Source organism: Seriola lalandi, unplaced genomic scaffold (assembly GCF_002814215.2).
Source record: "Seriola lalandi dorsalis isolate HSWRI2012SDOR001 ecotype SW California unplaced genomic scaffold, Sedor1 jcf7180002054911, whole genome shotgun sequence".
NCBI lineage: Eukaryota > Metazoa > Chordata > Actinopteri > Carangiformes > Carangidae > Seriola > Seriola lalandi.
The window spans coordinates 457,014-475,271 of NW_019525463.1; the positions used below are offsets into that span (position 1 = coordinate 457,014).

The following is an 18,258-nucleotide window of genomic DNA, read 5'->3' on the forward strand; positions in this document are numbered from 1 at the left end:
AATGTCAAAATCCCCGAAAGTCCCACAGGAGAAACACCCAGTATGCGATTCATAGTATGCCACCAGTGGTGGAAAGTTTCATGTACTCAAGTACTGCAGTTTAGTGCTTTAACTATGTTTCTGCTCCACTGCACTACAAAGGGAAATATTGTACTTCTTACTTCACTACATTCATCTGACAGCTGCAGTGGCTTTGCAGATGAGGATGTTAAAAATTTGTAATGAGCCTATTGTGCATTAAATTAAGCCACCCAGACAGAATATAAAGTGGGTGAAATTAGCTCTAAAATATTGAAATGCTGCTAGCATGGTAATGCATTAATGATAAGAAGAATCAAATAGTGTAACATATAAAAATGTAACACTGTCAGAACCCATAATCTGTACTTTTACTTTTATACCTTAAGTTCATTTTGATTTTGATAGTAACTCCACACTCCTACTTAAGTATGGTTTTGAATGAAGGATTAAAGAGTATTTTAAATTTTGCTATTACTTCTTTTACTTACATACGATCTGAGTTCCTCTGCCAGCACTGAATATCACCTGTAGCTAAAAGTTTATATTATGTAGTAAATTTCTAGATTGCAGATGTGAATAATTATATAAAAGATACAGCAAACTGCAAAGACCTGTAGGAAGATCCTGTAAAAATGCATTTCAGTATGAGTCGCGTGAATAGAGGATATTGGAGTCTAGGGCTGCAATTATCGATCAATTAATCTGCCACTGTAGTTCTCAATTAAGGGTTTAGATGATAAGGTGTCAGAAAATAGAGAAAATGCCTGTCACTACTTCTCAGTGCCCCAGGTGGTGCATTGAAATAATTTGTTTTATCTGACAACCAGTCAGAAATCCCCACAATATTCAATATTGAAAGATTTTAAACAGAGAAAAGCAGCAAATCCTCACATTTGGGAAGCTGACACCATAAAATGTTGGCATTTTTTGCTTGAAAAATTACATTAATGATTAATTAATTATCTAATTAGTTGCCTGTTAATTATCTGTCAAGTGACAAAATTATAAATCGACTAATTGTCATAGCACCTCTGATGTCTTCTTCAAAAGCCCAACAAAACGGCTGTTATAAACTCTCACACACACTCACACCACAATTCCCAGTGCAGTGACAGTGTCATCAGAGGCAGCCATGTCAGTCTGACTCGACTTCTTGTCGACTGCATCTGTGAATGTTTTTAGGCTTTGCACGTTATTTTAAGGGCCAGAGAGAGGAGAGAAGGCCTGGGAGAGAGACTACAGCCCTGTACAGTCTGACTGCCTGCTTGGTCATGTCCAGTGACATGATAGTGTGTCATCATTTACCAATAGTAAAGCAGTTTGACTTCCTATTATAATAGGCCCTTTTCACAGCAGACATTTTGACTTGTCATTGTAGGAAAGGCACAGGTGTCACTAATAATACTGGGCCGGTTCCATTCAAGAGCCCCAGTAAGCCATAAAAGTGATAGTAAACCAACATGCACATTAGAAGGACCCTAAAAGTGAAGTAGGTAAAAGGAATTCAGCCATCATTAATATTAATATAGTGATTTTCCTACTGTCAGGTGTCCAAATGTATTCTGTGAAAAATGCCTATGCAATATAGCCATGAATTACTACATTTACATTAATTGCTGATTCATTTTGCACTGAAATTGACAAATCGTTTTAGCTCTAGAATAAATTATCAATATTGATTGATTTACAATTGGTTGACGAATTAACTAATCATATAATGGTGTCAGAACTGCTGCTTATACAGGTGGTTGGTTGCCTCATGATGACCAGGGTCACTTTTTTATCTTGGCTATTGCTTTATTTGTTTGATATTACATCATTGAGTAGGCCATAGATCACCTTGCAACATCTGGGCCTGGATAACAATATACTTTTTCTTTATAGTTACTTAAACCATTTTCTCAAGCAAACATGACAGATAGTCTATGCTTCAATATTAGGATTTGCTTCATTTTAATGTTTTCTGTCAATTTAAGTTGAGTATCTTTGAAATTCAAGAATATCATTTGAACAAATCAAGACATTTGGAGATGGCACTTTGCACTCTGGGAAATGATGACAGGCATTTTGCACTATTTTCTCAGATTTTCACAAATTCAGTGATCCATGGAGAAAATGATTAGCAGATTAATGAAAATAATTCTTTGTTGCAGCCCAAATTTATTCTATGTGTTTGTCATTTATTAAGTAAAAATACCAAATTGACTGCCTCCCCACAAAGGGTGAGGGTCTTCTCTGTCTCTGTTCTCTGTCTCAATATAAACTGAATACTTCGGTGCTGGTAACACCGAGAAAGTAAATACTATAAATCAAATCAGGATCTGTTGATGTGTAATGAATATGTTGTTGTATTTCACTGTTTTAGGCACTTATTTGTAAATGGTGAATTCATGCTAAAAATATCATCACCAGAAGCCCTAATATAAACAAAAATGTATTTTCACATTTTTCCTCCCACACCCTGAAGACCTTTTTCTGCAGCTTCCATGAATAACACCCTGTTTGATGTGTAATGTGCACACACCATACGTGCAATTCAAGACGAATTTCTAAAGTAACCAGACGAGGAAAAAAAGAAGTGGTGATTTTGAAAGGAAAGTGAATGTAAAACGGAGTGTGTGTGTAACCGGGTGCGCCCTTCCCCTCCAAGCCCCGCGGTCCTCCCATGTGTGTTGGAATTTCCCGCATGGACTGAGAGGGATCTTGCTCCGTAAATTACAGCGCCTTCCATGTCAGAGGAAGGCCTTTTATGGGCATGGAAGTAGGTGTGGCCAGCGAGCTTGTGGCGGTGGAGGGAGGGGGATCACAAGACAAGCAGAGACACGGAGAGAGTAGCTGTACAGCAAAAGGCCGCATTGCCAGTGTGAGTTTTTTTTTTTGTGTGCAATCCTAGTGCAATAATGTGCAACAGACAGCGGCGGCATTGCGCCCGCGTTTGTGCAGATTAGCGCTCAGTTTCCAACCGGGGAGGAATCTGTTTACGCACCGACGTCGACCCCCTTTTCCTCTTGACTTTGTAGCGGGGAGGTGTGTTGGTGGTAGGGGGTGGGGGGGGTGAGGAAAGAAAAAAAGTACCAGTGAGTGAGGTCAGCAGCATAGCATGAGTCAACCTTGGGGATGTATGCAGTCACTATCGCAGGTCGGTATTGTGCGGGCCTGCTGCCGCTGCTGGCCGCACAGAGCTGCGAGTGTGCGATCCTGCGGACTGAGCTGCCGTTAGTAGCAGCTTTCATGACAAACACAGTAAGTATCGGGGCAGACAGGGCTGGAGCCGCCGTGTCGATGACTGTGTGGCGTTGTTGTTGTGGTCGACAGTGCATGTTATTGTGGCCACAGCTTACTGACAAAGTTTTGTTTACCTCGCCGAGACGGACTGGGCGCTCAGCGCTGTCGGATCAAACCTCCACACGGGGCTCGTCGCTCGTCTGTAGGATGTTTGTAATGTCACTGCACTGAGGCTGCAACAAGAAGGATACATGTGACGTATTAACCTTGTTGACAACTTGTATCGATCAGCGGCATTTCTTTATTAGCCATGCCACAACACTTTTGTCATACAGTCCGCATTGTTGGCTCGGTTTGTTGCAATGGGACATGGCATTAGTGACTGGATAATCCGTTTTCTGCAACAAAGGCTTTCTCGTAAATAGCGCTGAGCTGGCTGGCCACAAAAAAAGTGATGTGGAGGGGAGGGAGAGGGAGAGGGGGGGTCCAGGAAGAGTCCTGTCGTGGAAGGACTCAGCATGTTTTTCTTCTATCTTCTTTAATTGTCGTCTCACACTGACACAGTGCAGGCCGCATATGTCGGCTGATGTGCGAGCCATGCCACACGGACTGATTTAAATTAGGAAACTGCGATGGATTAGGCCCGCTAATGATGCTTGACATCCATTTTAAGCCAATTTAACGTGTTAGTGTGTTTATTGGGCTAAACCCCGGGCTTGTGTAAGGTTGCACTTGTGATGCGTCACGATAATCCCTAACCTCAGATGGAGTGTGTGTCTGTTAGATGCACAGAGGCTGCTCACACAGCGTGGTCGCCCTGTGATCAGCACTTATGGGTCACTCTGCAAGAAAAGAATGTGGTTTGCTTATGTGCATCTTTTTCATAGGGGGTGTTACATATGATATGACAACAGGGCTATAGGCATGTGTAACATCGCATGGCATTGCTGATGCACACACACATACACACAGTTTGTTAGCAACATAGCATGACCATTCAGTTTCCCCAGTCAGCGGTGCCCCTGAGCCAGTGCAGGATCTGAACAGCTGCAGCTGTCTATTTTAAGGAGCTTGTGTTTTACTAGGCCACCAGAGTAAAGGGTGACAACTGTCAGTCACTAGGTTGTCAGAGATGGCCTCTGCCAAGCCCGTGTTGTAGAGAGTCTAGGATTCATTTATGTAATCATCTTGACAAATAGTTTTGTGTAACATGCGTCCTGCAGCAGGCCAGTGCATTGATTATTCGGATTCTCGCAGCAATAAAAAAAAATTGTAATGGTTTTCTGTTTTAGGTTGTTGACTGCTGCACAAGAGAGGCAAGATTTTCATTTTATACAGATGGAGCAAGGATTGAAATTTTTAACAGAAACACTGGCGATCTGTGTGCAGCTTGAAAATTGGCAGTCTGCGCTGTTTCAAAATCTGCTCCAAAACCTGGACGTAAAATAATATTTTTGCTTATCATAACGGGTTACCATGGCAATTGTCAAGATCTCCCCACAAGATAGCAAAGCCTTCGAGGCCATTGTGACTTTTTCCCTTGCATAGATCTTTTCAACATGACTCATGCTTGCTCACTTTCAGTTGCCCTTCTTTTTTGAGTCTGCAGCCATGGTTCAAAGGGCACGAGTTCCCTTTTTCGATGAGTCACATAGTTGTAAAAACAGTGCTTTCTATCATGTTCAACCTGCTGTCTGTTCGGGTTGTTTGGCGGGAAAGAGAGCTTCCTTTCTGTTGCAGGTCAGTTGAGCTGTGAGGGGTTTCGACAAAGGTGCTAAAGTTGCAAGTTAACCTCAATGATGAACATTTCTTCTGTGTTTGTGCATCTGTGCTGATGTCACAGCCCATCATTAAACCTGGTGCAGTAATATCCCGTAATGACATTTCCAGGAACTATTGATTTAGCTTTCTCTATTAACTATTTTCCTAAGGAATGCTATATGCAGATCCTTTAGTATACGTGTCCGGCTGCATGCAGGACCTTATCCCTATGTCATGTGAGCTTAGCGAATAATGACACAGTTACCTACCCCTCCCCTCCTCTATTCTCACACCCGATACCTTTCAGTGGAGGTCTATTGTTGAAAAAGCAAACAACAGGTTTTTTACATGGCTGAGGCAGGGATGATAATGACAGCCCCCTGTGGGGACCCCTTTAGTCTGATGGCTCAATGCTTGACCTCTCTCTCATTTTCTCTATACAGGGTGTTGCCCATGAATGAGGAAAACACACAGACTTCTTCGGATCTATTCACCCCAAGGCCGGCAACCTCTGGATGGGTCACAAAGAACTTCAGAGGGGAAGAGAAGATTATCTTGGTTGACCTGACTCCTCCTTACACTGATGTCAATGTAGTTTTATAGCTTTATTTTACTGTGGATACCCTTTGATTTTTCGATTGATATATTCAAGTGACAACCAGTTGAGCATCGGTAGTTCGTTGGTTGAAAATATTCACCTGGCTCGGCTTATTCATGCCCGTCATGAGTGTGCCAGCCCAGCAGAAACCCAGCGCCAAAAGAACAGGCAAACGCATCACATTTTTCAACGATCAAAGCGTAGCAATGAAGGAGACTTCTCAGCACCCTGAAGGGTCTTATTATGTCCCAGGTGGCACTGCTTCAGATCCCGGACAGAGCGAGGCTGCAAGTACCGTGACCTCCAATCCAGAAGGCCCTCACATGTACCTCAATTCTGTTATCTTCAGCCCAGATAAGGGTGACCAGAGCAGGGGTCATTATCAGCAGACTGTTCCAATGAAGTGGGCCCACCAGGAGCCCAGTCAGCAGCAGCCATCACAGTCCCTGCAGCAGAGAGCTGCCTCTTGGACCACCATGAGTAACTGGGGACAAAACTTTACAAATTATATCGGAGGAGTTAACGTAACAGACTCAAGGACCCAGAATGCGTTTGTGAAGTCGATGCACGAGACTTCTGGCTTACAGCCACATCAACAGCCCCCAAACAGAGCTGCAGACAAGCAGCCTCTAGGGGCCAACCCTGCAGTGGAAGTCTACAGGGATGCGGTTAAGGCTCGGGGCATGGAGTGGGAGCAGCAGCAGCAGTCTCAGGCCTTTCAGGAAACCTTAAAACCTGGGGCACTGAACACTCAGCAGCACAGCACTTCCCACCCAGGAGGAAGCTCAGTTCTGCAGCCCTTCCAGTTGGCCTTTGGTCAGCCTAAGCAGCATCTGACAGCCTACTACCAGACCTTTCAAGGCAACAGGACAACCCTACCTAACCCACCAAACTACTCAACACAGGCAAAACCCCCACACCAGTTACAGCAGCTGCAGAAGCAAGAGCAAATACAACGCCAGCAACAACATCACATAATCCAGCAGCAAATTCAGCAGCAGCACCATCAACAAATGCAGCAACAACAAATCATTCAGCATCAACAGCACGTACAGCAACAGCTACAGCAGCAGCAGCAACAAATACAGCACGAGCAGCAGCAACAAAAGATACAGCAACAGCAACAACAGCAGCAGCAAATACAACAACAGCAACAGCAGCAGCAACAGCTCCATATTCAGCAGCAAATGCAACATCAGCAGTTGCAACAACAAAACGCTCATGTGCTTGACTATTACCCTGGTCCACAAAATGCACACCCTCACCCACATCCACAGCCTGTGGTGGTACACTCCCAGGAGTCCTCTGCTCCAGCTCCCCCAAAGATCCAGGAACCAGTCATCCAGGACATCACCCCAGAACCCCAGCAGTCATCAGATCCCCTGCAGCCCCCTCTCCAGTCTGAGCCCCTGTCCCAGTCGCAGCCCCAGACGCAGCTCCAATCGCAAACGCAGCTTCGCAGATCACGACGGCTCTCCAAGGAAGGAGGGTCGCCATCCGACAACCCTTTTCTCTCCGTCTCCTCGGATCAGGCAGCCCCGGGGCTGCAGGGCTCCCAGAACGGGGCCCGTGACATTCAGGCAGCCCCAACGGGCGTCATCCAGAGCACGCGCAGGAAACGCAGGGTGTCCCAGGAGGTCAACCTGGAGACCCTTGCTCAAAAGGCCTCGGAAATGGAGTCTCTGCCGTCACATGTTGTCAAGGTAAATGCTCATTTTCAATTTGTAAACTATCAAAATGCTCAGCCATTCTTCTTTCCTTGTGTTGCTTTCGTTTTACTTCTGTCTTTCCCTTGTCTTTTCCTTTTTTGTGTCTTTCTGTTTCCCTCGCTCTTTTGCTCACTCATCTGTTTCTCAGCTGTTTCCTCTCAAGGAAAAGAACCACAGAAATAACCTTAAATAGAAAAGGACAGAATGTTCTCAGTCCCGATCATTACATAGCAATTTATATCTAAACTCATCGCCATGAGCTGGAAGCCTTAATTGTGAATATCTCGGTGAGAACTAGAAATCTATTTTTCTAGTGTTATCCTAGGTTATAATTGTAGTGGGACTACAGCTCCCCGAACAAGAGCGGGAACTGGAACAAACAGCCTACTGCCAAGAAAACTCTGCCAAAACTTGTGTTGTTTGTGAATAACGTGTTGCTGGAAGAGATGCTGGGTGTAATCAACGCCCAATGAAGTGTACACAACAGGACTGAGCTGCTCAACTCTGCCTTGTGGGGAAAATCAGTGGCTAAATCTTTACATTGTGAATATTGTCACATATACTTTATAAACAGCTTCTTATGTAACTTTTCAGCTCTCACAGCATGTTTTTAAAGGAGCCACTTACCCTAGCTGTGCCATGTGAAGGCATAAACTTATCTGTGTTTATCTGCTGAATGTCTTGATTGTGCAACAAGTCCTGTTTCCAAACAGCACAGAGTCAGTATGTCTGTAGTTCAGCACGGCTGTGCCCTGGATTTGCCTCATGGGTAGCTGATCATACAGACAGTGTGTTTGGTTACATGCCTGCACACACCTCCCCCATCCCATCAAAGGAGAGAAACTCCAGCCTGGCCTTGTCTGCCCTCCCCCCTCTCTCTGTACAGGGAGGGGTGCAGGGTTGCCCTGCATGCAGCGCTCAGCAGAATATCTCTCCACCACTCCGGTGTAGGGACTGGAGTTTTCCACCAGCAATAATGAGCAGAGATTCAGCATAGCCCACACTGCTGCATGCCTCTCTGCCCATGACGATGCAGCGTGCAGCGGCAGAATGCATCCGTCTTCAGCTGGCCTCTGATGTGGTGGTTTAGATGGCTTTGAAGCTGCTCTAGAGTTGATCGTTGCTCTAAAGCACCCAGGCTGCTTGTGCCCACTCATTACAGTTTTTCAAAGAAAAAAATGTGAAGAATGCTTTTGGGGATGGTTTCTTTGACATGCGTGTAAGGTCTGTCACTTAAGTGCTGCACCTAGCAGCGCAATATCAAGCCGAGACATGGGAACATTTCAAGTTCTGTCTTCGTCCTGTTTTATTTTGAATGCTTTTTACAGCGGTTCATTTTCAGTGTTTGTGGGAATACATCACAGGCTTGTTGAGTATTGTATCGACCTATTTGTTAACACTCCATTTTGAGTATTGACTGAGTTTTTGTTACGTGTTGTGTTTTTGTGTGAGGTGAGCAACAAAGTTGTAGGGTTTCCAATTTATTGAATTGATTTGAATCGGGCAGCCAACCAAGTAAATGTTATTGTACTGCTGTGTGCTAAGCTGCAGGTACTTGGAGGTGCTCCGTATCAGCTGCAGCAGTTAACAGGTTGTAACAGGATGAAACTGCTGTCTTTAACTATTACAGTAACCTAGTTTGAGGAGTCACCCCCTTCAGGAGTGTTTTTAAATCCACGAGGATGTATGTTTTAGTATAGGGATACAAATAACCTTTATTTTATTATTGATTTAATCTGGATAATTGATTTTGTCTATTAAACACCAGAAAGTAATACAGTGATGAATACCCATTATGATTTCCTTAGTTAACAGTTATGAAAGCTGAAAAGATTTTGTGTGGATTGATAAATACACTTAAGGTTTCAGCTGTTTAGTGTCAACCAGTTCATTTGCAGTGTGCTGGCAATGCATTTGCATATGCTCTCGGATGTTTTATTTGAATCCACAATCTTTCTTAGGAGCCACACAGACCATGGAGTCCCAGTGAATCAGAGGCCAAGCGCCCTCGAGACGACAACCTTCTGCCGCTCGTCATCCCCGTGTCTGTTCCGGTCCGGAGGCAGGATCCCTCCTCCCCTGACAGAGATGAAGCAACCCTGGCTTCCAACTGGCCCCCCAGGCCTTCAAACCCCCAGGACCTCGGCCGTGCAGACCACACACCCTCGGTCATTGTCACCCGGAGACGCTCACTCAGAAACTCCTTGTCAGAGAGCTCAGAGCAAGTCAGTATAATTTTGTTCTTGATGGCTTTCTGTTGTTTGTTTGTTTTTGCAGTGCCAGCAGAGTTTGCTAAACCTTTTTTAGTTGGTGCATATTCATATATTTATTTACCAAGCTATCAGAGTCAAGTAATAATCTGGTATCCATCTGTCTTATTCAGTCTTATTTCTGCCTGTCTAAACTCCAGTTATTAAATCCTTGCATTTATGCCACATCGCCCCACCAACATACTCTCCCTTCCCCCCACCATGCTCGGTGTCTCCCCCGCCCCCACTTTAGTTGTCCACACTTTTCCCTCTTTCGCTCTTTCATTTGGGCAGTGAGGGGGGGATTTTGTGAACTGGTTGCCCTGTCCCAGATCAGGCAGATTATCAGGGTTTAGCACTGCCATACTGTACATTATGTACCATACAGTTGAGGGTTGGGGTGGCTTGTTCTCTAGGATTTCTCTGGATAAACACATAGAAAGGCAACTGTGTTAGCGGCCAAATTGTTGTGAGTTTTTTTTGTGCGTGTGTTTTTACATAAAATTAAAAACAGAGTCAAATATTCACCTCTTAAAACGATTTTCCCTCACCAGAATGGCGGCACAGAGGGGGAGAAAGACGAAGATGGCAAAAAGTCCAAACGGCGTCCCCGGCCTGAGCCCCTCTTCATCCCACCACCTAAACCCGGTTTATTCATCGCTCCGCCAGTGTACTCCACCATCACACCTTACCAGAGCCACCTACGCTCCCCTGTACGCCTGGCTGACAACCCCCTCACCATGCCCCCCTACACGCCTCCACCTATCCTCAGCCCTGTTCGTGAGGGCTCAGGCCTCTACTTCTCCACCTTCCTGTCTTCTGCAGCAGCCGCTGCCGCCAGCGGCCAGGGCCTGCCACCTCCCGCAACGCCCAAGTCGGCCACACGCAGCCTGTTGCGTTCCAGTAAGTAAAAAACATAAAGATAAGTTCATGAGACCTCACTGAATTATCCACAGGACATCTAAACTCTGTAGATTCAGACATAAAGTAATAAACATCTGGCAGTGATGTATGATTCGTATGATTCCGCATTTGATATTCTTGTTTTAACCTCCAAGATAAAATATATACAACATATACAAAATATAACTCCTGCGATTTATGACAAAAACCTTTTTGATAATGTCACTGAGTGGATTCTGTGTTGCTGCCCCTTTAGACAGCTGCGATATCACACCCCCAGTTCTGTCGGCTATGAGCGAGGCCACTCCAGTCAGCATCGAGCCGTGAGTATTTTCCCTCTCCACATCCCAAAATCATCATCTTCCATTATGGAAAGGGTGGGTTTGGGGGGAGGGAGATGAGCTGTGTGTGTGTCATTTTCAGATAAATTATATGGTTACTCAAGAGCATGCTTGAGTAGTAGTTCTGCAATCAATTATTCAAACCATAACACTGGGCTGAATCATGATTTGTCTTGAAGGAGAGCACAGACTTGAAATTCTAAACCCATCCTTTAAAGCGGCCCTCCCCTTCACCACTGTTACCACTGGAATCTTTTGCCCTGTCATCCACAGCTTGCATTAGTGGCAGCATTCACCTTCTGATCTAACTATTCAGCCTAATGTCTCCCTCAGTGAAATGCATCCTGTCATAACAAGTCCGTGTTATCTGTCAAATGAAAGCCTTGAAGCTGTTTGAAAACTAATGGCGTTAAATACACCAGAGGCCTGAGCCTGTGTTCTACAGTGTGTGTTATAATGTGGCTGGAAACTGATCAGAATCTGGAGTTTAACAGAATACCATATGAGGCTTTTGTTGATATGAAAGTTTAAATCCTTAAGATTTTTTCAACCAGGACGGTTGATTTAGATTTACACCCATGGTTTAATACTCCAGCAGACACTAGTTGAGCAGCTGTGGAATTGCACAAACAGAGGAACTGGTTTAACTGTTAACAGTGCAGCCAAAGAGACTTGCATTGTTTTAACCCTCTGCAGTCCAGGTTGATTTTGGTTCATTGTTGCCGACTTCCCTGCAAACTAACGTGCCACTAACATGCAACATACAACCCACATGCATATCCCCCTTCTTTTTTTTTTCCAACACAAAATTTATGAAAAAATGACTCTAAATAAAGTTTAGTCTTAATCTTGTTATGTTAAAAATGTTGTTTCAATATATAAACAGAAAAATGTCTTTCATTACTGATACAAGCAGAACTAACCTATAAAATATGCTGTTTCCTGTGGCAGCTTCACAATAAAAGCCTTCCTTGTGTTTCACAAGTTAGGGAACTTTTAATGTGAAGCAGATGCAGTAGGAAGAGTTTCATTTAAATTAGCATTCATTTAAAACAACCTTGATATCGTATAAAGGAAGTAAACAGCGAGACTGAATTCAGTAAGATAAAATTACTCTGGATTACATGTCTGCATTGTTCCTCATCGAATCCAGTGCTGGAGTGGCACTAACAGTAAAAGCTACTATGTAGAGATGTAAATACATTGAATGGCCATTGCAGAAAAAAAATACCATCCAAAAATAAATAAATTTATTCTCAGAGATAATGCAGGGAAAAACTTAAACCAAATAAGACCAATAAGAAATCAGCAATAACCAAGGTACTCCTTTAATGTAAACACAGCCAACGGTAGCTTGGGCGTTTATGAAAATTAGAGCAGCAGAGAGGAGGAGCTTAAAGAAAACTGAGACTCGGGTGTTTAACCCTTAAATCATCGGACAACAATTCTTTTTGTAGTTGCTTGCTGTTGCATTGACAGTGAGGTGCAGTTTATGGGGCGCATTGTGCAAGCTGTTGCCTGACTAGTGCCAGCTGCTCAGCAGTTAGTTAGTTAGTGGACGAGCCAGCGAGGCTTCTCATAAATCATGGCTTCAGCTGGGTCTGGTGTGCTCCCAAGCACACAAGAGGCATCACAGTTCAACTTTTAGCAGCCCACCTTCCCTGGGGGAGGCAGCCAGAATACACACACTCACTCAGCTGGAAATACTGCAGGCCCACTGGAAATGCAGAGGAGGGAGGAGACATGCTTGAACGGGATTGTCTGTGTGAACAAAACTGCATCCCTGTGATATCGGGTTTCAGCCCCTTGAGAAATATTATCTTTGACTTTCCGCACTGGTAGGATTATGAGTCTTTCTTCTGCTTTGGCCACAACTTTTGTCCCTCAGCAGAAAGAGGATCCATTTACTTTCAATTCAGTCAATTCAAGAAATGCATTCTTTTTTAAAATACACATTTTGAAAGTCATTTGCATTTTACTCATTATGCTGAGAGCACCAGAGAGCTGTGTAACAAGCTTGAATTCGAAACAGTGCAAGAATTACAGCACTCAGAGCCTGAGTGCCTCAGCAATCTCCCTGCGGCTATTTAAAGATCATGGCAGGAAGAAAAGCGAGGAAACCAATATATGATCTGAGAAATAAAACAACAGCTTTTCTCTCAAAAGAAATTTGATATTGATATGTGATGTCTTGACTGAAATATTGAATGATTGATTGAGTGAATAAATGCCTCATAACTGCAGAGGCGCTTGATGAATTTTGATCAAATTCAAATTGAATGATCCTCGATCCTTGTCGCTCACACTGATGTCCTGTTCCCAGGCGGATAAATATTGGGTCGCGGTACCAGGCGGAGGTGCCAGAGTTGAGGCAGCGGTCAGCTGTCGAGCTGGATCACCATTGCGCGGATCTGGTCTGGGCGCCACTGAATGAGTTGGAGGAAAAACCTGACTTCCACGAGAAAGGTAAGTAAAAATACCTGACACATTATTTCACTATTGTTACATCACCTGAAACCAACAGCAGAAGACGGAAGAGGATGTTTTGTGCAGGATTTGTAAGCTGAAAGCAGCCAACTATTATTTCCTGTGAAGCTGACTTTCTGCTCTTCAGAGTCCTGATTTACGTTTTATGATAAGAAGTAATTAGTTTGAATATAAATTACCAATTTCTTTTATCTTAAACCCTTTGTTTTTATTCATCAAAGTATGTCATTTCCCTTTTGCAAACTACAGAAGTAACTGTCTGTTGTTATCACTTGAGAGATAACGTTTTCAACAATTCATGATCAAGATGTTGCAATGTGGGTGACTTCTGTGCAAGCAGTTTTAACTCTGCAGATCCCACTGCATATGAGAAAATGTAATTGTAAATGTAAATGTAATGGTATTACCATGTTACATTTTCTCATATGCAGTGGGATCTTATTGTAATACCATATAGAGTATTTGTCACTGTGGGGAAGTTTGTTTTAGACTCAGACTAATGTTGATCATCCATAATAGAAAAAATCACAGTAAACTGTTTATACAGTTTAATATCATTTTATTAGATTATGATTGTATTACATGCCTCTCTTGTTCATTCTTTCCTTTCCAAATGTACAAAATCTTGTCACCACTGTTGTAAAATAATAACAAAGTGTGTGTGTTTTTTTTCCCTTTCATGAACAATCTTTGTCTCTTTCAGTGGAAGACCTCATGCACATGGCCTGCTCCAGTGTTTTGTGTGGAGGAGGCACCAACCAGGAGTTAGCCCACCATTGTCTGTACGAATGCAAAGGGGACATAATGGTGAGTGTGACAGAACAATCCGTATTGATCGGCCGGGCAGGGATTTACACTATTAAAAAGAAAAATGAGCAAGAGCTGTGCTCTGCACTAAACAGATTTATTCGTGTTTCCTTCTGATCCACACAGGAACAGCGACATGTTTTCCTCTTAAAGATTGATTTGACTCATAAAAACAGCAATATCTGCATTCCTGTTAAAATATCTATTGTCACAGAAAAACTTAAAAGATTTCAAGAAAAAAGGACTCCAGCTTTTATAGAATGATTAATAGAACAAACTGGCGGTAGTTTATCGTTTTTAGACTTTGTTAGGTTTGTTTTTCTCATTTTGAAGTGGTAAATCATTTTGAAATGGGGTATTTAATCATTATTTCAGAAGTAATAGCATTGAATGAGAGAAAATGCGAGGCCTAATGCACACTCCACACATGATTACATTTGCCATTTACCTCAAAGCCTTGAAAGAATATATTACTATGCTTTGTAACTGGACAGAAGCCCATTACTGCAATGCAATCATGTTATTGTTGGCTTTCTGCACAAACCTTAAGCATCATGTACACGAGGAAACTGGATTTCTGTCTGATTTCTGGTCTTGTGAACCTTTAACCTTCTTCTAACAGGGTTAGAGTTGGGGTTTCATATGAGCAAGAGCAAGGCCTTCCATTCAAAAGAATTCAATATAAAGTCCGACCAGGACAAAAACATGTCAAGGTGTTGCTTCATATCTCACTAATACACTGAAAATATGAAAGTCGCAATTCAAAAATAGGAAATGTGGGAGAAGATGAATCTGATTATTGACCAGCTGCATCTAAATGCAAAGTTTAAAGTAATCAGACTGATGCAGTGCACACGCACGTGTCCTCCGACTTCCTGCCTTAACCGGCTCCCTCCCGATAATCTGCTTTCTTGTCCGCACTTAGATGTAGTGAATGTATTGTAATGCATTCATCTGAGCTCTCTTTGATTACTGAACGGAAGTGACTGATCTGTAGAATTTCACTTTTGCTCTGTACTGAAACTCTGTGGTGTCCTGAGATGACTGACAACAGTGTGGTTTTTTAGCCAGAGGCAGAGTGATGCTGCTGTGTGTAGAGCAGAAGAGCTGCACATGCTGTCACAGAGGTGTGAAGCACAACAGTCGATTGACAGAAAAATCTACAATTGACCTATTTTAATATTTGATTTATAGTTTTTTTCAAGTTAATAAAAGCCCCAAATTCTGTAGTTCAAGCTTCTCGGTCGTGAGGATTTGCTGCTTTTTCTTTTGTTTTATTTAAGACATTTGAAGAGGTTTCCTAAAGCCTGACATTTTATAAACCAAAAGATGAATCTATTCATCAGTTGCAGCCCTAGCTCAGTCGTTTATTGTAGCCATGTTCTAGATATTGTCAAATATAGAAAGCAAAGGTCAGGGCTTCACTCGACATGATGAGGAGAAGGATTTCTACCTTCAAGATGCCAGGCGAAACGTACAGCATTGTACAGTATATTGCCCTTGTTGCATCAGGTTTTTAACACATGTGGTCAGGTTTACACGCATTTCTTAGCTGTACTTGAAAGTATCTTGATACATGAAACATCAAAGTCATAGATGTGCTTGAGAAAGGTCAGAAAAGTCATAAATGTTCAAGCTTGCGTTCACTGATAGTGTCACCAAGACTGGTCAGACGGGTGCCCAACCTGTACTGCAAAAGTGATACATCCTGTGTCTCATAATGATTGTACCACCGTCAGACCGCTAACTACATCAGAGATCATTATCAGGGATAGTTCAGTTTGCAGTGCATAAATCCAAGGACGTAATCCTTCAAGAGCACCCCGACCTCATCTTTGACCACAGTATGAAACAGCTCAAATGACGACTTATGATAAGCCTCTCTGTGCAACTGATTAGATTTCAAATTTCAAAAAAAAAAGGAACAATGTGCTCTGTGCTGGTTGTGGTAATGAGGCCAAATAGCTGTCACTGTTAAATGCTGCGAGGCAGCATCTCAAGTGGCCCTTTCCTGGTCACATCACCCCCATTGAAATACCAACAAAACAACATCAGATACAGTCAGGCATGGTGCAGTTTCAGAGAATTAAACAGAAATGAGCAGTGGGTGGGTTGGAACAATGGCTACACTTGGGATAATAAAAGAAAAAATGAAGGCTGAACATCTCAGAATAGCCTCGCTGCATGAGACCAGCTTTTATCTTGAATGTAAAAAAGTTAAATTGAGTCATTTAAATGCAAATAATAATAAAGATGATCAGGGCTGCAACTAACAATTATTATCATACTTGATTATGATGTGATTCATAATAACCTGTATAACCCTAAGGTATCTTTTATTTTGTCACACTAAATATATTCAATTTACTATGATGTGAAGCCAAGAAAAAGCAGCAAATTGTCACATTTGAGAAGCTGGAGCCATCAGATGTTTCACATTTTGGCTTAAAAATGACTTAAACAATTAATCAATTATCAGAATTGTTTTGTAAATTTTTGTAAATTTTTTATTCATCAACCAACCAGTTTCCAACCAACCAATCCCCCTATCATTGCAGCTCTAACAATAATACTAATAATACAGTATCTGTGGCACCTAATCCTAGTAAATATTTAGCTTGAAAAAATTAAGAAACATTATTAATAACATTTACTATTTTTGTCTTGTGTAAAAAAGACTTAATACGAATAAGAATTATTCAACACTGAGCAGCACAAATTGACTTTTCATTTCACAGGGAAAACAAATTTCGTTTCGCATCACATTGTCTTTAGAGCGACGTAAACAGTGATCCTAAACCACTACTTCCATTATTGAAGATGCACAAGCTGGACTTGACTCGATGCCTGCTTCAGAGTTGTTCAGAGTGCTTTGTGGTACGATACTGTTGGAGATTTCAGGCCCTAGCGACCAGCTCTGGTCCAGCGTTGTCAAGGAAACTATGAGGAGGGGCGGGGGGTGGGGGGTGCTGTCAGAGCGCCCACTCTCTGCAGCGGTCTCGTCTTTCAGCATTCATGCACAGTGAGACGGTTTCTTTTTTTGACAATGCCAGAGAGCGTATCAACATAATATGATGCACTTAGGTACTTGATACTTGCAGGAAAATGAGAACGATGGTTATCTCCCTCCCTGGTCACCTGTAACATTCATCGTTTGGCTCAGTGTGTTTTTACAGGTTTATAAAGCACAGCTGGAGCTCCTAATAGAGCAAGAGTCAGTCTGCTTGGCAGGAGTGACCTTCTCTATAAAAGCTCACAACAATCACTGTTGTGCAGTTAATGCAGCTAATGTGCCAAGTGTCTTCACTTTCAAGTAATGTTACGATCTTGTTTTCAGGCTGCTCTGTCGCTCCTGATGCTGAGGAACCCAATTTTCTCCAAGTCTCATCAGCTGTCAAACTACCACTACTCAGGTCAGTACTATAAAGATATCATTTATTAGTATTTCAATAGAACTTTAGCTTTTTTTTTTTTTTTTTTACCAATAATAATAAATGGATGTGATTTGCTTAGATCTGAAACAAGTAATCGTTTCAGTCATTTTTCAAGCAAAAATACCAAATGTCTGATGTGATATTACATTGATAAATATGGGGTTTAGACTGTTGAAGGTCAGTTTTCAGTATTTTTTGGCATTTTATAAACCAAACAGACAGAACAGTCGACAGATGAATTGATGACCAATTCTAATGATTATTGGCAGCCCTAGATTTATTGAAGCAGCGTCTTCTGTGAGAAAATGATCCGTAAAAGAAAGTTGACTAAACTGATCACCAGTCATTGCCATCATTTTCTAGCATCCTTTATTACCTCATGTGATAAGACCCCATCCATCTGGTGCACAAAGAAGCTCAAAACAAATGCTCATAAATAGTTGAAAATCCAAATTTCAGCCAAGATAAATTCTTGCTTTATCTGTGTATGTTTGTGTTTATATTTGTGCCTTACTTAATAATCTTGGATGTGTGCAGCCTCCCCCCCAAAATCTTATTACCAATAAACAGTGATGGACTCTCTGAGCCTCTGCCTCTAAGCAATGGCAGCTGCAGTAGCGAGAGTGTGGTGTTGCTGTTGATGCTGGTGGGGGTAGTGGGGGACTATGGAGGATTGTCAGGGTCAATGTGATGAGGAAAGGAGGGGGGAAGAGGGGAATAGGC

At 42.5% G+C, this 18,258-nt stretch overlaps 1 protein-coding gene across 4 annotated transcripts in view; it reads left to right on the forward strand.

Moving 5' to 3' along the window:
• The window catches only part of mideasb (mitotic deacetylase associated SANT domain protein b), a 28,349-nt gene that overhangs the window by 501 nt on the left and 9,590 nt on the right, over positions 1-18,258 (forward strand). For 2 of the 4 annotated variants that reach the window (XM_087169734.1, XM_023430766.2), the window contains exons 1-8: positions 3,100-3,264; positions 5,451-7,308; positions 9,276-9,539; positions 10,118-10,466; positions 10,723-10,789; positions 13,131-13,273; positions 13,998-14,101; positions 17,439-17,514. In XM_087169734.1, the coding sequence (XP_087025860.1) occupies positions 5,722-7,308; positions 9,276-9,539; positions 10,118-10,466; positions 10,723-10,789; positions 13,131-13,273; positions 13,998-14,101; positions 17,439-17,514 (2,590 nt within the window). In that variant the 5' untranslated portion in view covers positions 3,100-3,264; positions 5,451-5,721. Of the gene's footprint in view, positions 1-2,800; positions 2,885-3,099; positions 3,265-5,450; positions 7,309-9,275; positions 9,540-10,117; positions 10,467-10,722; positions 10,790-13,130; positions 13,274-13,997; positions 14,102-17,438; positions 17,515-18,258 lie in introns of those variants that run through there. The other 2 variants (XM_087169736.1, XM_087169735.1) reach the window with 2 other exon arrangements.